Consider the following 16,807-nt stretch of genomic DNA (forward strand, 5'->3'; position numbering starts at 1 on the left):
GGAGGAGGTGGGGGTGGATTTGATCAGAACACACACAACTATATAAAATTCTCAATTGAAAGAAAGAAAGCTGCTGTTGAAAGCGCTTTAATGCCTCTCTGAGTAGGGCTACTTATTGCATTGCAGCCCAGGGAGGCCAAGGATGCACCAACTCCATCCGGATCCCTGATTAGGACTCCAAGCAAACTGAAGCCCTTTGGTTTGCCGCTGTCCTCAAGAGCCCAAACCCTAGTCTACATTCCCCCAGTGATCCACTCACCATAGGACTGACAAACCACATGAACCAGGGGGTAAGACTTCCAGAGGACTCGGTCGCACCAGGACGGCAGGTTGTACTTCATCTGCAAAGCAACATCACAGTTTTACAGCATGCACGCTACTTCCATTGTTATCAGTAAAGACAAAACACACACTATTAACTGGGGAGATCTGCCATCCTCGAGTTCATTGCTGCTGGCTCGTTAGGGAATTTCCCTGCAGGTAGCTTTAAACTATCTAAAATACACTCCATTTATTTTATGTGCGTGTTTTGTCTGCATATATGTATTGCACCACATGTGTGCAGTGCCCACAGAGGTCAGAAAAGGGTGTTGGATCCCCTGGCACTGGAGTTATAGTCAGTGGTGAACAGTCATGTAGGTGCTGGGAACTGAACCCGGGCTCTCTGCAAGATCATCCAGTACTCTAATGACCGAGCATCTCAGCCCTTTACACTATTTCTTGAGTGTTTCTTCTTAGGGTAGCATATATAACAATGGGTTTCATTGTGACATCTTCAAATATGCACCATCGTACTTTGCCCATTTTCATCCCTCAGTACCTCTCTTGTTCTTCCTCCCCATCTCTTCTGGTCCCCTTCTTTCCCTCACATAGCCCCCTTTCTGCTTTGATGGCATATATATTGCATGTATGTGTTATATGCAAATAATACAAAAGAATTTTTATGATTATAAGTAGAAATTAGTATATTTAAACCTAAATTCTGTAAAGGAGAGAAATCTGCACTTCTCAGTCTGTTATTTCACTTAAGTGTTAAGCTCTCCAACTCTTTCTTTTTTTAAATATTTATCTATTTATTTATTTATTATGTATACAATATTCTGTCTTGTGTGTCTGCCTGCAGGCCAGAAGAGGGCATCAGATCTCATTTAGATGGTTGTGAGCCACCATGTGGTTGCTGGAATTGAACTCAGGACCTTTGGAAGAGCAGACAATGCTCTTAACCGCTGAGCCATCTCTCCAGTCCTCTCCAACTCTTTCAACTCTTCTTTGGGCTCTACACTTTCGGATGTCCTGGTGTCCTGCTGTGAATGAGGTTAATTCGCCTTGCACCTGGACCCCTTCTTCCTTCCTGCTAGACCTCCCAGCAGTCCATCTCGCATTCCCCTTCCATTTTGCTGTCTTTGGCCCCCGGGACCAGGCAGTGTCAAGATCTCATCTACACAGGGTTCTGAGCCTTCCCTCTGCATCCTTAGCCGAAGCAACTCTCAGTGCCCGTCATCTCGTACTGCTTATTCCTGGACTTGTCTAGGTTGACAGCCTTGGGTTGGACCCCAGAAAAGGGACTGACATCCAGAACTTGTTGCTTGGCTGGGCTCTCTCTAGTGGCTCCTTGAACTTGAAATGTGTCATCTCCCTCCCTTCATACCTCCAGGTCCAAACTCCCGCTGCCCTTCCAGACACCTCAGATGGCATCTTTAAGAAGCCACCCCATCCTTCCTGACCAATGGTCGTCTCCTCCTCTGCCCGCTCCTCATGACATCATGTTCTATTGGGGTACTCAATGGCAAGCTTGTCTTCTCTCTCTCTTCCTATAAATAGCCTGGGGCCAATGTTCATTCGGTTCTGACCTCTCTTCACTTAGGAGAGTTCCTCACCCATCAGAAACTCTTTGAATACATGAGTATGTTATTGCATCTTTCCCCAAACGCTGTCCTTTCAATAGGAGTGGCCTTGTTAATATATTAGTAGTTATCCTGTGATCAGTTTAGTTTTACCTATGGAGAACTATAATGTTCAGAAGCTCTTATAGGCTCTGATTAGCCCTTTAGCAAAGAAACCAGTTTTGCTGGTGTTGTTTTGGAGTCTAGCGGTATAGTCCAAGCTGGCCTTGAACCCATAATTCTCCCACTTAAGCTTCTCAGGTATTGAGATTTCAAGCATGCGCCATCACACTAAGATGCGCTGGAACTTGTTCAACCCTGGCTAACAGATTTTGGGTGGAGGGCTTTGTTTGTTTTAGAATCAGCTTTACAGGGCTGCAGTCAATGCTCAGTGGTAAGAGCTCTGGTTGGTCTTGTGGAAGGCTCTGGGTTTGGTTCCCAGTGTCTTCATGGCATTTTACAACCATTCTTTAAGTCCCGTTCCAGGGGATCTGACACCACATTCTGGCTTCTGTGGGCCTTGCATTCATGTTGTTCACAGACATTCATGCAGGCAAAAACACCCACAATATAAAATAAAAATAATTAAATCTTTAAAATTAGCTTTTCGGTACAGTTAAGAACCGATGCTTTAAAATTCTCTCAGCATCCTAGACTGGGGCCATTATTAGTTTAGCTTTTTGCATGTGCAAGTTGGTGGCAGTTTTTACATGTGAAAATTTTGGTTTTGGAGACAGTCTCATGAAGTCCAGACTGGCCTCAAACTCACTGTGTAGTCAAGGATGACCTTGAACTCCTGAGGTGGGGTTAGAGATGCAGGGTCCCAGCCTGGCTTGAGGCTGGAGATGGAATCCAGGGCTTTGTGCACCTAGACAAGCACTCTCCCGACTGACTTACATCCCCAGCCCCTGCATGTGTATTCTAATTTTTGTTTTTGTTGTTGCCTTGTGATAGAGGATGCTTCCCACTTTCTAGGAACCGCCATGGAATGGTAGGGTGGGCAAAGGAAGTGGGACGGGGCAGGAGAGTGGCTTCTAGGAGGACTCACCCCTGTGGCTTTCTGTTTCGTGTAGGCATACTTGTCCCGGGTCAGTCTTTCGAATCGGTAGGTGGGGGCGAAGGTGATCTCCTCCTCCTCTGAAACAGACACAGGGCCCTCAGTTTGGCTTCCCTGATGCCTCCAACCCAGCTTCCCTCCTCTGCAGATGTAGCTCTTCCCTTGGTTAGGATATTCAGGCAGAGAGAAGATGGCGGGAAAGGGTATGACGGACAGACAGTGTGCTCTCACCAAAGTGCAGAAAGACCTTCTGTTCCTTCCTCTCCTGGAGCAGCTGGTCATGGGCCAGCAGATCTGAATACTGCTGCTGTTTAATCTTCTGGATGATGGTTTCTGCCTCCTAGAATGAGAATATGCCAGGTCAGATCCCATTCCTCACCAGACTTCTCCCTGACCATACCAAGGCCCGGGCCCCAGCCGTCTGGGTTGCTGCAAGGTTAAGGAAAGTCTGGAAGGGCTGTGACATCACCAGAACTAGCTCCAGGCTCACCCAAATCTGCATGTGGGATTTGTTGTTTTTGTGTACTGGCTTTTAAATACCACTGTTATTAATACTTCATGAGATAGGTAGCATATTTCCTTTGCTTTCTCTGGATCTTTCTGTGAGAACAAGGATATCCAGCTGAAAATCCACAAGTGGCCCAGGAGTTCCTGGCTCTGAGCATCACCCTCTTGGACACCCACCCAGGAAAAATTGGTGCCACCCTGGGGGGTAGGGGGTTGCTGGCTTTGGTGTCTAGCACCCTGGCGGTGGGAGTAGAGAGTGTGCTGGCCTTGATGTCTAGTACACTGGGGGTGGGGGTGTGTGTGCTAGCCTTGGTGTCTAGCACACTGGGGGTGGATGGGGGGTGTGCTAGCCTTGGTGTCTAGCACATTGGGGGTGGATGGGGGTGTGTGCTGGCCTTGGTGTCCTGCAGTCCTCCCTCCTGTCTACTTCTCTGTGACTTTGAACCAGGTTCCTGCCCAGGTGAGGGAGGAGATGTGGCAACTCTTCCCCAGGAGGGTCAGGACGTGAACTCTTCCCACGTTCCTACCTGCGTGTTCATTCCCAGGGAGGAATCACCTGGGGATCTCTAGTGAGGAAGGTATGCTGAGCTGGCTGCAGATGCTCACAGTCTACAGAGCTGTGATGGTGGCTGAAGGCCCAGAGATGGCTCAGAGACATGGGGTCACATGGAGAAATGCTTGGGATAAAGGGACACCAGAGGTTCAACCACAACTATAAATGATGTGCGCTCTGCTCTCAGCAGTCTTCCTAGCCTCTCTGTGTACTTGACTGTAAAACAGGGTTAGCTCCTGCTGTGTCCCCTTTGTCCCTCACAGGACTAGAAGTGTGGGGATGCATTCAAGTCCCTCAGTGGGAGGGAAACAGGCTGCTAACCCCGACTTCTAGACAGAAGTTCTGACACTCATTGTTCCACCCCACGCTGTCTCCTGCTTCAACTCTTATGAGCATGAAAAACAGCTGCGTGGGTTCTAGATTCATCCTGTGGTCACATCGATCGGTCCCCTTTCTGCAGGAAGGCAAACAATGCTTTAGATCCACTAATGATCCCCATAATTTGTTGAAATAAGTGAGCTGGCCCCCCAAGTTGCCTGTGCTTCCTGACCAAGCCCAGCTACCGCTGGCTGGCTGACAGGAATGACAGTGGCAGTGATGAGGGGTGGCCCCTGAAATCCGGGGGCAAAATAGACATAACCAGGAAGGAACTGTAAAGAAAGACAAAGGCTTCGAGACAGGAGCTGAATGGAGTCCCAGAGAGGAGCTGCTGCCTTAGCCTGTTTCTGAGTGTTCCTGTGTCTCTCTGCTCTTCTGTCTGGAGCAGACTCCTGGGCGGCTCCACAGTTCCTCCCAAGGCGGGTTCTCCTTACCCAGGTGGGCAGCTCCACACGGTAGTTGAGATCCCCAAGCCAGAAGAGGTGGGTGAACCGGTGAGTGATGTTAAACGGACTCAGCTTCTTGTCTCCCAGGGCCAGGAACCGCAGGATGTTCATATAGTTCTGATTTCGCCTAATGCAGGGAAACAAGGGCCATCTGGCACGTCTCGCATGGATCACTGTCCTCACTCTGCCATGACTGGAGGTCAGGGGTGGCAGGTGGGAAATGGAGACTTACACTCTAGTTCTGTCTTAGTGGGCTCCTGAGCGCACCTGGGAGACCCCACTGGGATCACAGAGTCTAGGTCCCAAGCAGGAAGCTACCCATCAGGAAACAGGATCAGTAAATGTACCAGATGGTTATGGTCATGACAGGGTTACTTGAAACAGAACAAACTTCAAGGTATAGGATGCTCCTGAGGGGTGTTTTCCTTTAGAAATGGACCAGGTTTAAGGGGCCTATTGGGTTAATGACATAAGTATCTTTTCTGTCCTCCAGATAAGAGTCACATATACCTAGATCTATACTAGGATACAGTTGTCTTTGTTTAAACAACAGAGGCCCAGAAGGTCTGAGGCTAAGGCTGAGCAAAACGTCTGGGTGTGCAGAGGGCTTGGGCCATTAGAGGGGACAAATGTCATTACCTGAGTTTTTTTTCACTTCCAGAAGTTAAGTGGCTGTTGACAAACCCCAAGGAGGTTCCATTGAACATGAAGGATACCCCCACAGCTCCCTTGTTTCCTGAGGAAGGGAAGAAAGAGAAGAAGCAGAATGTCAGCCAGGCAGACTGGTCAAGGGGTCAGAAGCTGAGGTAAAGGGCACAAACACTGTTAACAAAGAGTAAGGGAAGCAGGCTGAGGAAAGAGAGGAAAGAAGACAGGTCACAAGGGGCAGGATATGCCAGTGACAGGCAGATGGTACCAGCTTTGTGATTTTCTATATAGAATTGAGGAAGGAGGGAGGAGGTTGCTGTCATCCATTTCTGGGTATGGGGATGTTGGGGGTCACTTGTACTGAACAGATACAAGACAGGGAGGACCAAAGCAGCTTGGGATTTGGGGGTGCCCCCCAGGTGAGTAAACTGACTATCCACCAGGGTCTCGAGTGGGATCAAAAACCTTTACACACCCCCTCTAGCTCACACACACACACACACTTTGCTGCTGATGTTTTAATATTTTTTACATTAGTGATTCTTAAAGTATGTTCCTGAGGGCAGCACTATAGCCCCAGGGAGTCCACTGAAGACGCCTGAATCGGAGATTCTAGGGCTTAAAAATATATGCTTGGCAAACCCTAGAAGGCAAAGAGTTGGTAGACCGGGGCCCACCACCAACCAAAACAGCATATATATTTTGGCGGGTGGGAGATTACCTGTTTAATTTTCTTTTGGTGCTGGGGACCCAACCCAGAACCTTGCATATACTAAGCAAGCACTCTCTACCACTGGGTTCTGAAGGGAGTATCAGAATCTATGACCAATGGCACTTTGGAAACCACCTGAGACTTACTAAATCAAAATCCACATTTTAACCAGCTCTCTAGAGCTGGTAAAGACCCTGGATGAGTTTTTGCAGGGGAAACCATCTGGATTTGCTAAAAAAGACTAAGGGATCCCAGGGCAGGACTCTCAGGGTTTAATCTGGGGACACTGCCAAGAGAAGGAAGAGATTCAGCATTCACAGGAAAGGGACTCCCCTCTAGGCTCACCTAGGGTGTTGGCGATGCCTGTCTTCACATTGTCAGTGCAGATGTGGCTGATCCGATTCTCATGCTCTGGCTTGGCAAGCACCACTATGCGAATGTTCCAGAGTGTGTGGATAGCGACCTGGTGGTGGTGGTGGGAAATGATGCGTAGTGTTGGAACCCTGAGCGTTCCAAAGGGACTCACCCCAGCTCTCACCCTGGGAGTAAAACACTCCGTCTTGTAATCCCTAGCTTAAGAATGAGACACAGCGCCTTACAGATGAGACCTGGGGCTGAAGATACTTCCAGGAGGTAAATATTATCCTTTTACGCAGGAGTGGGGAAGGTGGAGGACTCAGGAGGACCCTATCAACTTCTAAGGATGGCCCCTGGATGCATATCTTTAGCTCTGAAAATGGGGGAACCACTGAGCTCCTTCCTATGCATCTTTGGTGCTTGGAAAAGCATGTTGTCTTCCCCTCCCCAGCCTGGGCCAGCTGCTCACTGTTTTAAATGTCATGCTGGTGACTTCTTGCAGGGAGTGCCTGAGTATCTCCAGCCACTCCTTCTCTCCAAGAGGGTCCTCCTGGGTGCCAATCACGTAGATATCATGGGGGATATAATCAGCAGAGTCATCCCGTGTCTTTCCCTGTCCCTTGGAGAGAAACCAGGACGTGATCTTCTTGGGAGGGGGTGCGTTACCTTCAACAGCAAAACCCAACACCAAGTGAGTTAAAGGCAGGTCAGGTCAAGGGCATCAGGGGGATTCAAAACGGGGAGGAAGATCATATCATTACAAAAATTACTGAGGCAAATGCCCTAGATGAAGAACGCCCACCTTACATATCAGCAATGGTCAAAGTTCAGTGAGATCTTGTTGCAAAGATAATATCACATTTCCAAGAATGGGAACACTGGGGGATCCTCTATGGAGCCCCGATCTAGCTGAACAGGTTGACAAACATGTCCTAGGCTCTAGGGCAGCAAAAACACATGAGATGTGGCTCTGTCACACAGGAGTTTAAAGTTCCAATCTGAGTGACATGTTCAGGATGGAGACTTCTATGCCACTGCCAGGAAACACCAAAGGCTTCCTGGGAGGAAGTGACATTCAGCTAAGAACTGAGACAAAGAGGTGCTCAACAGGGGAACAGGAAGAGCATGCCATGTTCCTCGGCTTCCATTTGGAAAAATGAGTGGGAGCAGCTCCTTCAAGGAATGATGGGAGATCTACTTCTGGAGACGCCCTAAGGATGAGTAGTTGTTCTTTCTCCCCACACTCCAAAGAGGTGTACGTCTCTTGGCCAGCAGAGAGACAGGAAGCCAGGACCCGAATAACAGTCACTGCCAAACTCTGCTCCCCAGGACTGTCAGTGACCACATAGGAAGACTTTCCCATCCTTATGTCACATGCATGATCCCCTGGGCGTGAGAGCCTAGGGGTTAATAGTAGACTAAGATACCTGTTAAATTTGAATTTCTGATAGATGGGTGATTTAGAATAAGTATTCCCTATGCAATAGTTGTCTGTCTGAGAGTCAGATTTAACTGGACATCTTCTGACTACTTATTTCTAGCTCAATATTTATACCAAAACATTATCCAGTATAATTGACAGTTAGTATAATGCATATATTTAGTATAATAATATATGGTTATATAACTATATATAAATATATAGTATATATATTTAAACACACACACACATACACATATTGTTCCTTAGCTTTTATTTCTAGCTGAGTACTTCTACTAAATAACTATTTATTTTACTTATATATTTATCATATGAAATATGTTACCATATATTTAGCACATATTATATATACACACACACACACACACACACACACACACACACACATATATATATATATATAATGCTTCTATCCATACACCTATGCTAAAAACATACATTATTTATATGGAATTTAAACTTAGGACCATTTATCCATCCATCCATCCATCCATCCATCCACCCACTGATCTCTCTCTCTCTCCCCTCACCTCCTCCCTACATAATACCTCATACCCTCCCAGGGTCAGACTTCTTTCTTCAAGACCTGTGGCCCTTTGTCAAGTTATAGAGTAATCTACTGTGACTGTTCTTGGGGTGCACGAGTCCTAAAGCCCGTTTTTCTTATTCACCATCATTGGACAGAGGTAGAACTCTTTAGAAAAGAGGTTGTACAGATGGGATAGAGACCAGGACTCTGAGTGAGAGATGGAGGTGCCCCCTTGTGCCATTTGCGGATGCTGAGGCAGGAAGGTGGATCCAAGCAAAACTGGTAGGAGGGCGGGGGGCAAAGGGACCCACCCATGTTCCAAGTGCCAATGAAGATGGTGATCATGTCGGGCTCTGGCTGCTCTGAATGCTTGTTCTTCATCTGTTGCAGTAGTTGGCAGAAGCCTTCTCTCTTCTGAAGGAGGAAGGGAAGACACACTGAGAAGGACCTCCACCTCCCTGCACAGTGGCCTCTACAACGGATGTGCCAGTTTAAACATACTGAGGGGTGTTTTATATAATACATATATATATATATATACATATATATATATATATCACATCACAGATGGAGATCTATATCACTATAAATGAGAAGAACAACCATCTGGAGAGCAGTGTTTGAAGCCATGAGCATGTGGCTTCTTGGACCCAGCCATTCCATTGCCATTCCTTGTGATTTGAAGCCAAAATGTAGGAGCTACACCAAGATCCAACCACATCAGGGCACTGCAGTGTGTCCATAGGTAGAGGACCCACAAGTAACTATGTTGTGCACCATCCCTAAGCTAGAACTCCATGGAGTTTTAAAATTATGGTACAGAAGTACTTGAGCCACAGAGACGTGGCCATGGTCTGAGTGCTACCACGACACTTCCATCTTAAAAAAAAAACATGTGGGGCATGGGAATTCGTGCCTTGAACCCCAATACACGGAAGGTTGAAGTTAGAAGACTGCCACAAGTTCAAGGTCAGCCTGTGCCACATAGTGAGTATCAGGCTAGACACGGCTACACTGCAAAATCCTGTCTCAAAAAAGCCCAAGCCAAACCAGAACATAAGAATAGAGGAAAAAAAAACCCTAAAGACACCTGGAAGGGGATATATCGTTCAGAGTTAACAGTGAGTGCTGTTTTTGCTTAAACTCTTGATTATTTGTATAAGCTATTCCTTTTTTTTAAACCAATGATATTGAATTGCTTATTCAATGATGGAAAATTTAAAGAAACTAGGGCCAATGCAATGGCTCAGTGGGTGAAGGCGTTTGCTGTGGAGCTGAGTTTAACCCTTGGGACTCACACGGTAGATAAACAGGACTGACTCCTGAGAGCTGTCCTCTGACCTCCCCACATGCGCTGTGGCATATGCAAGCCCCACCTCCAAATACGTAAACCCAATCTTCTTTAAAAAGAAAATTTAACGAAACTAAGCAAAGGCAAAAGAATGCATTGAGAAAGGAGCCTCCCTAATCTTTTACGCTTATTTTTCCCTGTGTTCACAGTGGGGCATGAAGCCAATTTGTCCTTCTTAGTCAAGAGGGCTGTTGGCAATAGGGCAGCAGGTTTTAGATGAAGGCACACGAAATTCCCAGTAGTGCAATATGAAAGGCCGGATTCCTGGTGCCCCTGGTTACAAAGCCAACAATTTTATATGATTCAGCCTCGTTGTTGTAAGGCTCACAACTGCCCACTCCAAAAACACCAGCTTATCAGGACTTACCAATGGCTTCTTTATTGAAACCTGCCTTTAGCTGGGGATGGCTTAAGAGTCGGTGTCTCAACCCTTTAAATGGGGCAGAAACAGGGTAGCAATAACTAGTTTTGGACCTGTGCTCCTGAAGCCCAGAACACTGCCCAGTCGTGTGACCTCATATTGCTTTTTCCATCAGTCTGGATTGGGTCACCGTTGTCCCTGTCAGCCCATGCCTGGAGCTATACCCTCATAATCACTCCCAGGACAGGTGAAAATAGACACCTAGGGGACTTGGCGGGGATTACCTCTGTCAGACTGAACTGGGAGCCCCCCCGATCCCCACCCCGCTCCATTAGCTTGTCTCCAGTATCTGACAGGCAGGGGCAGCCATACACGCCAGGATACACATCCTATATGCTCTGCCATGCATTTTTTACTGCCTCAAATAAATGGTACTGATGAGCATGGTCAGCAAGGCCTCTAGGTGGGACTCAGCCCATTTGAGGTGATTTCTGTGGTGAGCAATCAAGGGACAGGGAACCCACATCTGGCTGGGATGAGGCACATCCAGGGGTTTTCCTCGTGGCCCATAGTGCCTCTTCCTCTGTCAGCCAGTGATGGTGGAGGCATCTTACTTCCACAGGGTGGGGGCAGTTTTAAAACAGAAGTCATCACAAGGAAGCACTCATCTTTCAAACCAAAGCTGACCCAAAGGGGTCCTAAATCTAGCCAAGAGACACCGGTAATAGAAGCCTCCTGGCCAGCTCGGCACCAGGCATGAGGCAAGGGATGCCTTCTCTCCGCTGGGAGACAGCGCTCACAATCCTGGGGCAGAGGAACCAGAACTCGGCAAATCACAGCCAGCCCAGGTCCTGACCACCTAAGTTCAGCTTCCCAGGTGTGAAAAGGGTGTTTTACAACCCAGGGAGCTTATGACTGCAACCCCCTGACACATCCCAGCCCTCAAGACACATGTCCCTTCTTGTCCTACAGTAGATACTTATTGTCACTTACTTTAGAGTCAGCAAAAACATATTCCTTCCTCAGGATTTTCTCCTTCTCTGTCTCCACCAAAATCACCAGCTTGTTCAGAAACTTCTGGGACTTGATGAGCTGCAGGACTTCAGAAAGCCAGAAGTTTGTAGAGTTATCATCTGTTCTTTCAATCACTGTGCCCAAGGTCCACTGCATTCTAGGTGCCCAACCCTCAAGCTGACCCTTGCCTTCCTGGACTAAGCTCCAGGGGCTCACTCTTGAGAAGCGTGGAACCCAGGACCATCTAGAAGTGGCTTCAGTACACAGACCATGCAACTCACCCACCCATCCTGTGATCTCCCTCCTTCCAGGCCACTCTGCTTCCCCCCTCCCGTCTTGCTTAATTTGTGGAAAAACTCACATAAAACTTGTAGTTTCCAAAACCAAAACAGAACAGAACAAAACAAAACAAAGCTTAGTGGTGGTGGCACAGGCCTTTAATCCCAACACTAGGGAGGCAGAGGCAGGCGGATCTCTGTGAGTTCGAAGCCAGCCTGGTCTATGAGAGCTAGCTCCAGGATAGACTCCAAAGTTACAGAAAAACCCTGTCTTAAAAAACAAAACACAAAACAAAAACAACAAAACCCCCCAAATTTGTAGTTTCCTTTTTTTTTTTTTTTTTTTTTTTTTTTTTTTTTTTTTTTTTGAGACAGGGTTTCTCTGTGTAGCTTTGGAACCTGTCTTGGACTTCACGCTGTAGCTCAAACGCACAGAGACCTGTCTACCTCTGCCTCCTGAATGCGGGGATTAAATGCATGCACCACGACCACCCAGGTTAGTTTTCATTTTTATAAAAAGTTGAAAGGCTGCGTACCATGCTCAGCAGGTAAGAGCATGAACTGTTCTTTCAGAGGACCTGAGTTCAAATCCCAGCATCCACATCAGGCAATTTGCAACCACCTGTAAACTCCAGTTCCAGAGGGATGTGACTCCTCTGTCCTCTTGGGGACACCTGCACTCACATACACAGACACATACTCACAACTGAAAATAATAAAGATAAAACTAAAAATGAGCAGCAGGGTGGTGGTGGTGGTGCACGCCTTTAATCTCAGCATTTGGGAGGCAGAGACTGATGGATCTCTGAATTTGAGGCCAGCTCGGCCTATAGAGCGAGTTCCAGGATAGTCAAGGCTATACAGAGAAACCCTATCTCAAAAAACCAAAAAAAAAAAAAAAAAAAAAAAGAAAGAAAGAAACAAATCATCAAATCATTCCACAAGGCTTTTCCCCTTTAGTTAATAGGACCCTTCCCAATGAACTCTTTTGAAATTTATCCCATGTTTCTTGTTCCTTTTTTATTTTAATTTTTAAAAATTTATTCATTATGTATACAGTACTCTGTCTGCATGCCAGAAGAGAGAACCTGATCAAATTACAGATGGCTGTGAGCCACCATATGGTTGCTGGGAATTGAACTCAGGACCTCTGGAAGAGCAGCCAATGCTTTTAACCTCTGAGTCTTCTCTCCAGCCCCTATATTTTTTTATATTATGTGCATGGTTGTTTTGCCTACATGTGTCTGTGAACCACATACATGCAGTACCCTTGAAGGTCAGAAGGGGGCATTAGATTCCTCCAGGTTGACTGGAGCTACAGATAAAGGTTGTTAGCCACCATGTGGGTTATGGGAATAGAAACTAGGTCCTCTGCAAGCACAAGTACCCTTAACACCCGAGCCAACTCTCCATATGTTTCTAAAAACATATCTCATATGTTTCTAAAAAAGGCCAGGTGGGGTGGCGCACGCCTTTAATCCCAGCCCTGGGGAGGCGAAGGCAAGCAGATCTCTGTGAGTTCGAGGCCAGCCTGGTCTATAGGAGCAAGTTCCAGGACTGACTCCAAAAGCTACAGAGAAACCCTGTCAGGAAAAACAAAACAAACAAAATCCTCTGCTTGCTTCCAGTTTCCTGAGGTTTCATTTGAAAAATGTTTTCTGGGGTCAGGAGGCGGCTCAGTGAGTAAAATGTAATATCATTTGCCTCAGTGACCTGAATTCGAATCTCCAGAACTTTAATAAAAATCTAGATTCAGTTGCATGCTGTGTTCCTACAGGGGTGGAGACAGAATTACCTGGAAACTCCTGAGCCGGCCAGCCAGGAGAATGTACAAGTGGCAGAAAAGACCAGAAATGACGTAGAAAACAAGATTGACTCCCGGAAGTTGTCCTCTGAGCTCCACACAGCACACAGCCACAGCTCATGCCCACTCAGGCACAACACACGCACACGCACACACGCACACACACACACAACCTCCATACACACATACACAACACAGGAAAAAGTTCCTATTACACATTAGCTTTCTACCATAGAAGTGAAGGTTTAGGTTTTGTTGCTGTTGTTCACACATACAACCTTGTACCCCCCTGATTCCTTATCAAACATAATTTCGTTTTCCCCACCATCTTTCCAACATCCCATTTTTGCTGGATAAACACCCAATGTTATATCACCATGACGATGATGAGGCTCCTGACAGACTGGTACTTGTCTTTTTCTTTGCTCTTCTTTCCCTAAATAACAGGTTTTCCTGAGTTGGGGCTCAAGAACGGACCCTCAGCTGAGGGGCTACTGACAGCCAGCTGCTGGGGAAGAGAAATACAGCTTTCTTTAAGGTACGGCCACTGGTAGGTACCAAGATCCTGGGGATGGTCTCACTCCCACAAACATAGGGGCAGCACAAATTGGACTCAGAGTACACAAAGTTGGGGGGTGGATCTAAGAGGACTTAGGGGAGGAATGTGAGGGTGAAGATGATCAAAACACATTGTGAATGTGTATGAAATTCTCAAGGAATAAAAATATTAAATGTTTCCTGGGTTTCTGTAATTGTACAATTGCCCTGCTCTCTTCTGTTCCGCTGGTGCTGTGGGTCACCCTGCACTCTGAGCCTCTGCCCTAACTCTGTGCTATGGGCTTTCCTTGATGGGAACTCTTCCCCTGCCCCCCCCCCCCAGTTTGTAACACTCATTCTCACGTGACTAAGCACTTCCCTGTGGGCCGTGTCCAGTGATCAGCACTTTCCCAGAACCTCTAGGGCAGGTGGCCTTCCTTCTTCAACACCCTGAAATCGACTCCCCTGCCCCTCTCTCCGGACCTTCTTTCTCACCTCCCTTCCTCTTTCTTTGTTTACACCTTCAGTTTGGACACAGTAGTATCTCACTTAGTTTCTAAAACTCACCTGACCTTTAAATTGGCATAATTAACAGACCCATTTATTGTGCCGTCTTCCCTCACGCACGTGACGTGCCCGGATCAGTCCACAGTTACTCTGTGCTGCCCTCCTTCTCTCCCCCATCTTGGTCATCTTTTCCCAGCAGTCCTTCCTCTCGGTCTCTCTTTTGTCCTCCTTCCCTTTTTCTCGTCCCCAGTTCCACCCGTTTTCCTGTAAATGGTATCTCCTTGTCTAGTCCACTGCCTACAGGAACATTTTCTTCATTCGCCGATGGGCACTAAGGCCAATTCCCTAACTTGGCTATAATGGATGTGGCTATGATCAACATGGCTGTGCGGATAGCACCATGATATTAATCCCCTGCCAGATGAACGGCTGCCTATTTACCCTGTTAACTGTTTTCCCTTGCTGGTCAGAAGCTTTTTAGTGTTATAGACTCCTATTTGTCAAGCTCTGCTATAGTTCCTGAGTTCTATTAGAGTTCTTTTTCGGAGTCCTTATCTGCAGCTAAGCCTAGCGGCAGACACCATATGGGGTCCCATGCTGAGTCCTGGGAGTACTCAGCACCCACAGAAGCTGAGGAATGCCTAACATAGTCTGTATTCTGTCTCACTCCGGAAGTCTGGGGCCTTTCCACAGAACCCAGTGTAGTGGGCGTCCCCTCTGTCGGAGGTATCTGCTATTCTGAACACTGGGGACATTCTCAACCTGGACACACGTGCTATTCGGCGACATGCTTTTCTGGGTTCTTTTACTAACACTTGTTACGGGTATGAATTCCCTGGGCTAGTGCATCAGTTTAGAAAAGCATGCTCTGCACCATGGTGTGTGTCCGGAGACTGAGCGAGGAACACCACTATCGGGTCAAGTCTGAGGCTAGCCTGAACAATACAGTGAGTTGCAGGCTAGCCCAGGTCATTAGACTCTGCCTCAAAAGACAAAAACAAACCCTCCTCCTGAGGGCTTCCTTTGAATTTTTACCTATTAACTCTTTTGCTGTGTTTATTCTATTTTTGGCAGCACTGGGGGCCTCACACGATAGACAAGCACTTTGCAACTGAGAGCTACCTCCAGCTCTTTCAATTTCAATCTTAAAATTTTCAGTTTTAAAAATCGATTTATTTGTTTTTGGATTATTATTATTTGGTTTTTCAAGATAGGGCTCCTCTGTAGCTTTTGGAGCCTGTCCTGGAACTAGTTCTTGTAGACCAGGCTGGCCCTGAACTCAGAGATCTGCCTGTCTCTGCCTCCTGACTGCTGGGATCAAAGGTGTGCACTACTACCGCCTAACTTCTTTTTGGATTTTTGAAACAAGGTTCTGTATAGTCAAGGCTGGCTTGAATTCCTGATCCCCCTGCCTCTGTGCAGAGTAGTTTTTCCTTTTTCTTTCCTCTTCTGACAGTTCTTGAACTCTCTACATAGACTAGCCTGTCCTCAAACTCACAGAAATCCACCCGCCTCTGCCTCCCAAATGCTGGGATTAAAGGCATGTGCCACCACTCCTGGCTTTAATTAATATTATTTTTTTTTGTTTTTTGTTTTTTGTTTTGGTTTTTCGAGACAGGGTTTCCCTGTAGTTTCTAGAGCCTGTCCTGGAACTAGCTCTTGTAGATCAGGCTGGCCTCGAACTCAGAGATCCGCCTGCCTCTGCCTAATTAATATTATTTATTATTATTATTTTTAATTTTTGAGACAGGGTCTCTGTGGCCCTGGCTGTCCTCGAACTTGTTCTGTAGACCAGGCTGGCCCTGAACTCAGAGATCCACCTGCTTCTGGTTCCCAAGTGATTAAAGGCATGCACTACCACACCCAGCTATGGATGTTCTGCCTGCACGTATCTGTGCACCAAATGTATGTGCACCAAATGTATGTGCACCAAATGTGTATCTGTGCACCAAACGTATGCAGAACCCATGGAGGTTCGAAGAGGGCAGCTGGTTCCTCAGAACTGGGGACGCAGATGGTTGAGAGCTGTCGTGTCTGGGCTGGAGTAAAACCTGGGTCTCCAGAAAGAAGGGCCAGTGCTCTTAGTGCGGAGCCAGCTCTCCAGCCTATTTCGCAGTCTTATGTTCTTATCTCATAGTCCATCTTCTCTTTATCCACAGGACTCATTCCCCCGTGGGTTCTGTCTTTTCATTCATTGTTGCCATCTTGTCCCAATGCTCCCTTCATTGCTGCAAGCTCGGAAGAATAAAGACATAGAACTAAGCAAGACACCTAACCTTGAGCCATTTCCAATTAAAAATAGGTTTCAGTACGGACGCCACTATTACATCTTTGTAAGCTGAAGTGGGGACAACGGAGGCTTGCAGTTATGAGGTTGAATCATGAAATTTCTGGGTTTTGGTGGGGGTCTGAGATCGTCAGTGTTGGCCCTTTTGTATGATGCA

At 46.9% G+C, this 16,807-nt stretch overlaps 1 protein-coding gene across 1 annotated transcript in view; it reads right to left on the minus strand.

The window, feature by feature from the left end:
• Window positions 1–16,807, minus strand: part of Inpp5d (inositol polyphosphate-5-phosphatase D) — a 112,292-nt gene that overhangs the window by 19,328 nt on the left and 76,157 nt on the right. The window contains exons 10-18 of the mRNA XM_038339125.1: window positions 11,217–11,323; window positions 8,823–8,925; window positions 7,011–7,207; window positions 6,530–6,647; window positions 5,464–5,560; window positions 4,813–4,951; window positions 3,172–3,280; window positions 2,932–3,020; window positions 260–341 (exon numbers count right to left, since the gene is read on the minus strand). Of these exons, the coding sequence (XP_038195053.1) occupies window positions 260–341; window positions 2,932–3,020; window positions 3,172–3,280; window positions 4,813–4,951; window positions 5,464–5,560; window positions 6,530–6,647; window positions 7,011–7,207; window positions 8,823–8,925; window positions 11,217–11,323 (1,041 nt within the window). The remainder of the gene's footprint in view (window positions 1–259; window positions 342–2,931; window positions 3,021–3,171; window positions 3,281–4,812; window positions 4,952–5,463; window positions 5,561–6,529; window positions 6,648–7,010; window positions 7,208–8,822; window positions 8,926–11,216; window positions 11,324–16,807) is intronic.

Source organism: Arvicola amphibius, chromosome 8 (assembly GCF_903992535.2).
Source record: "Arvicola amphibius chromosome 8, mArvAmp1.2, whole genome shotgun sequence".
In the NCBI taxonomy this organism is placed as follows: domain Eukaryota; kingdom Metazoa; phylum Chordata; class Mammalia; order Rodentia; family Cricetidae; genus Arvicola; species Arvicola amphibius.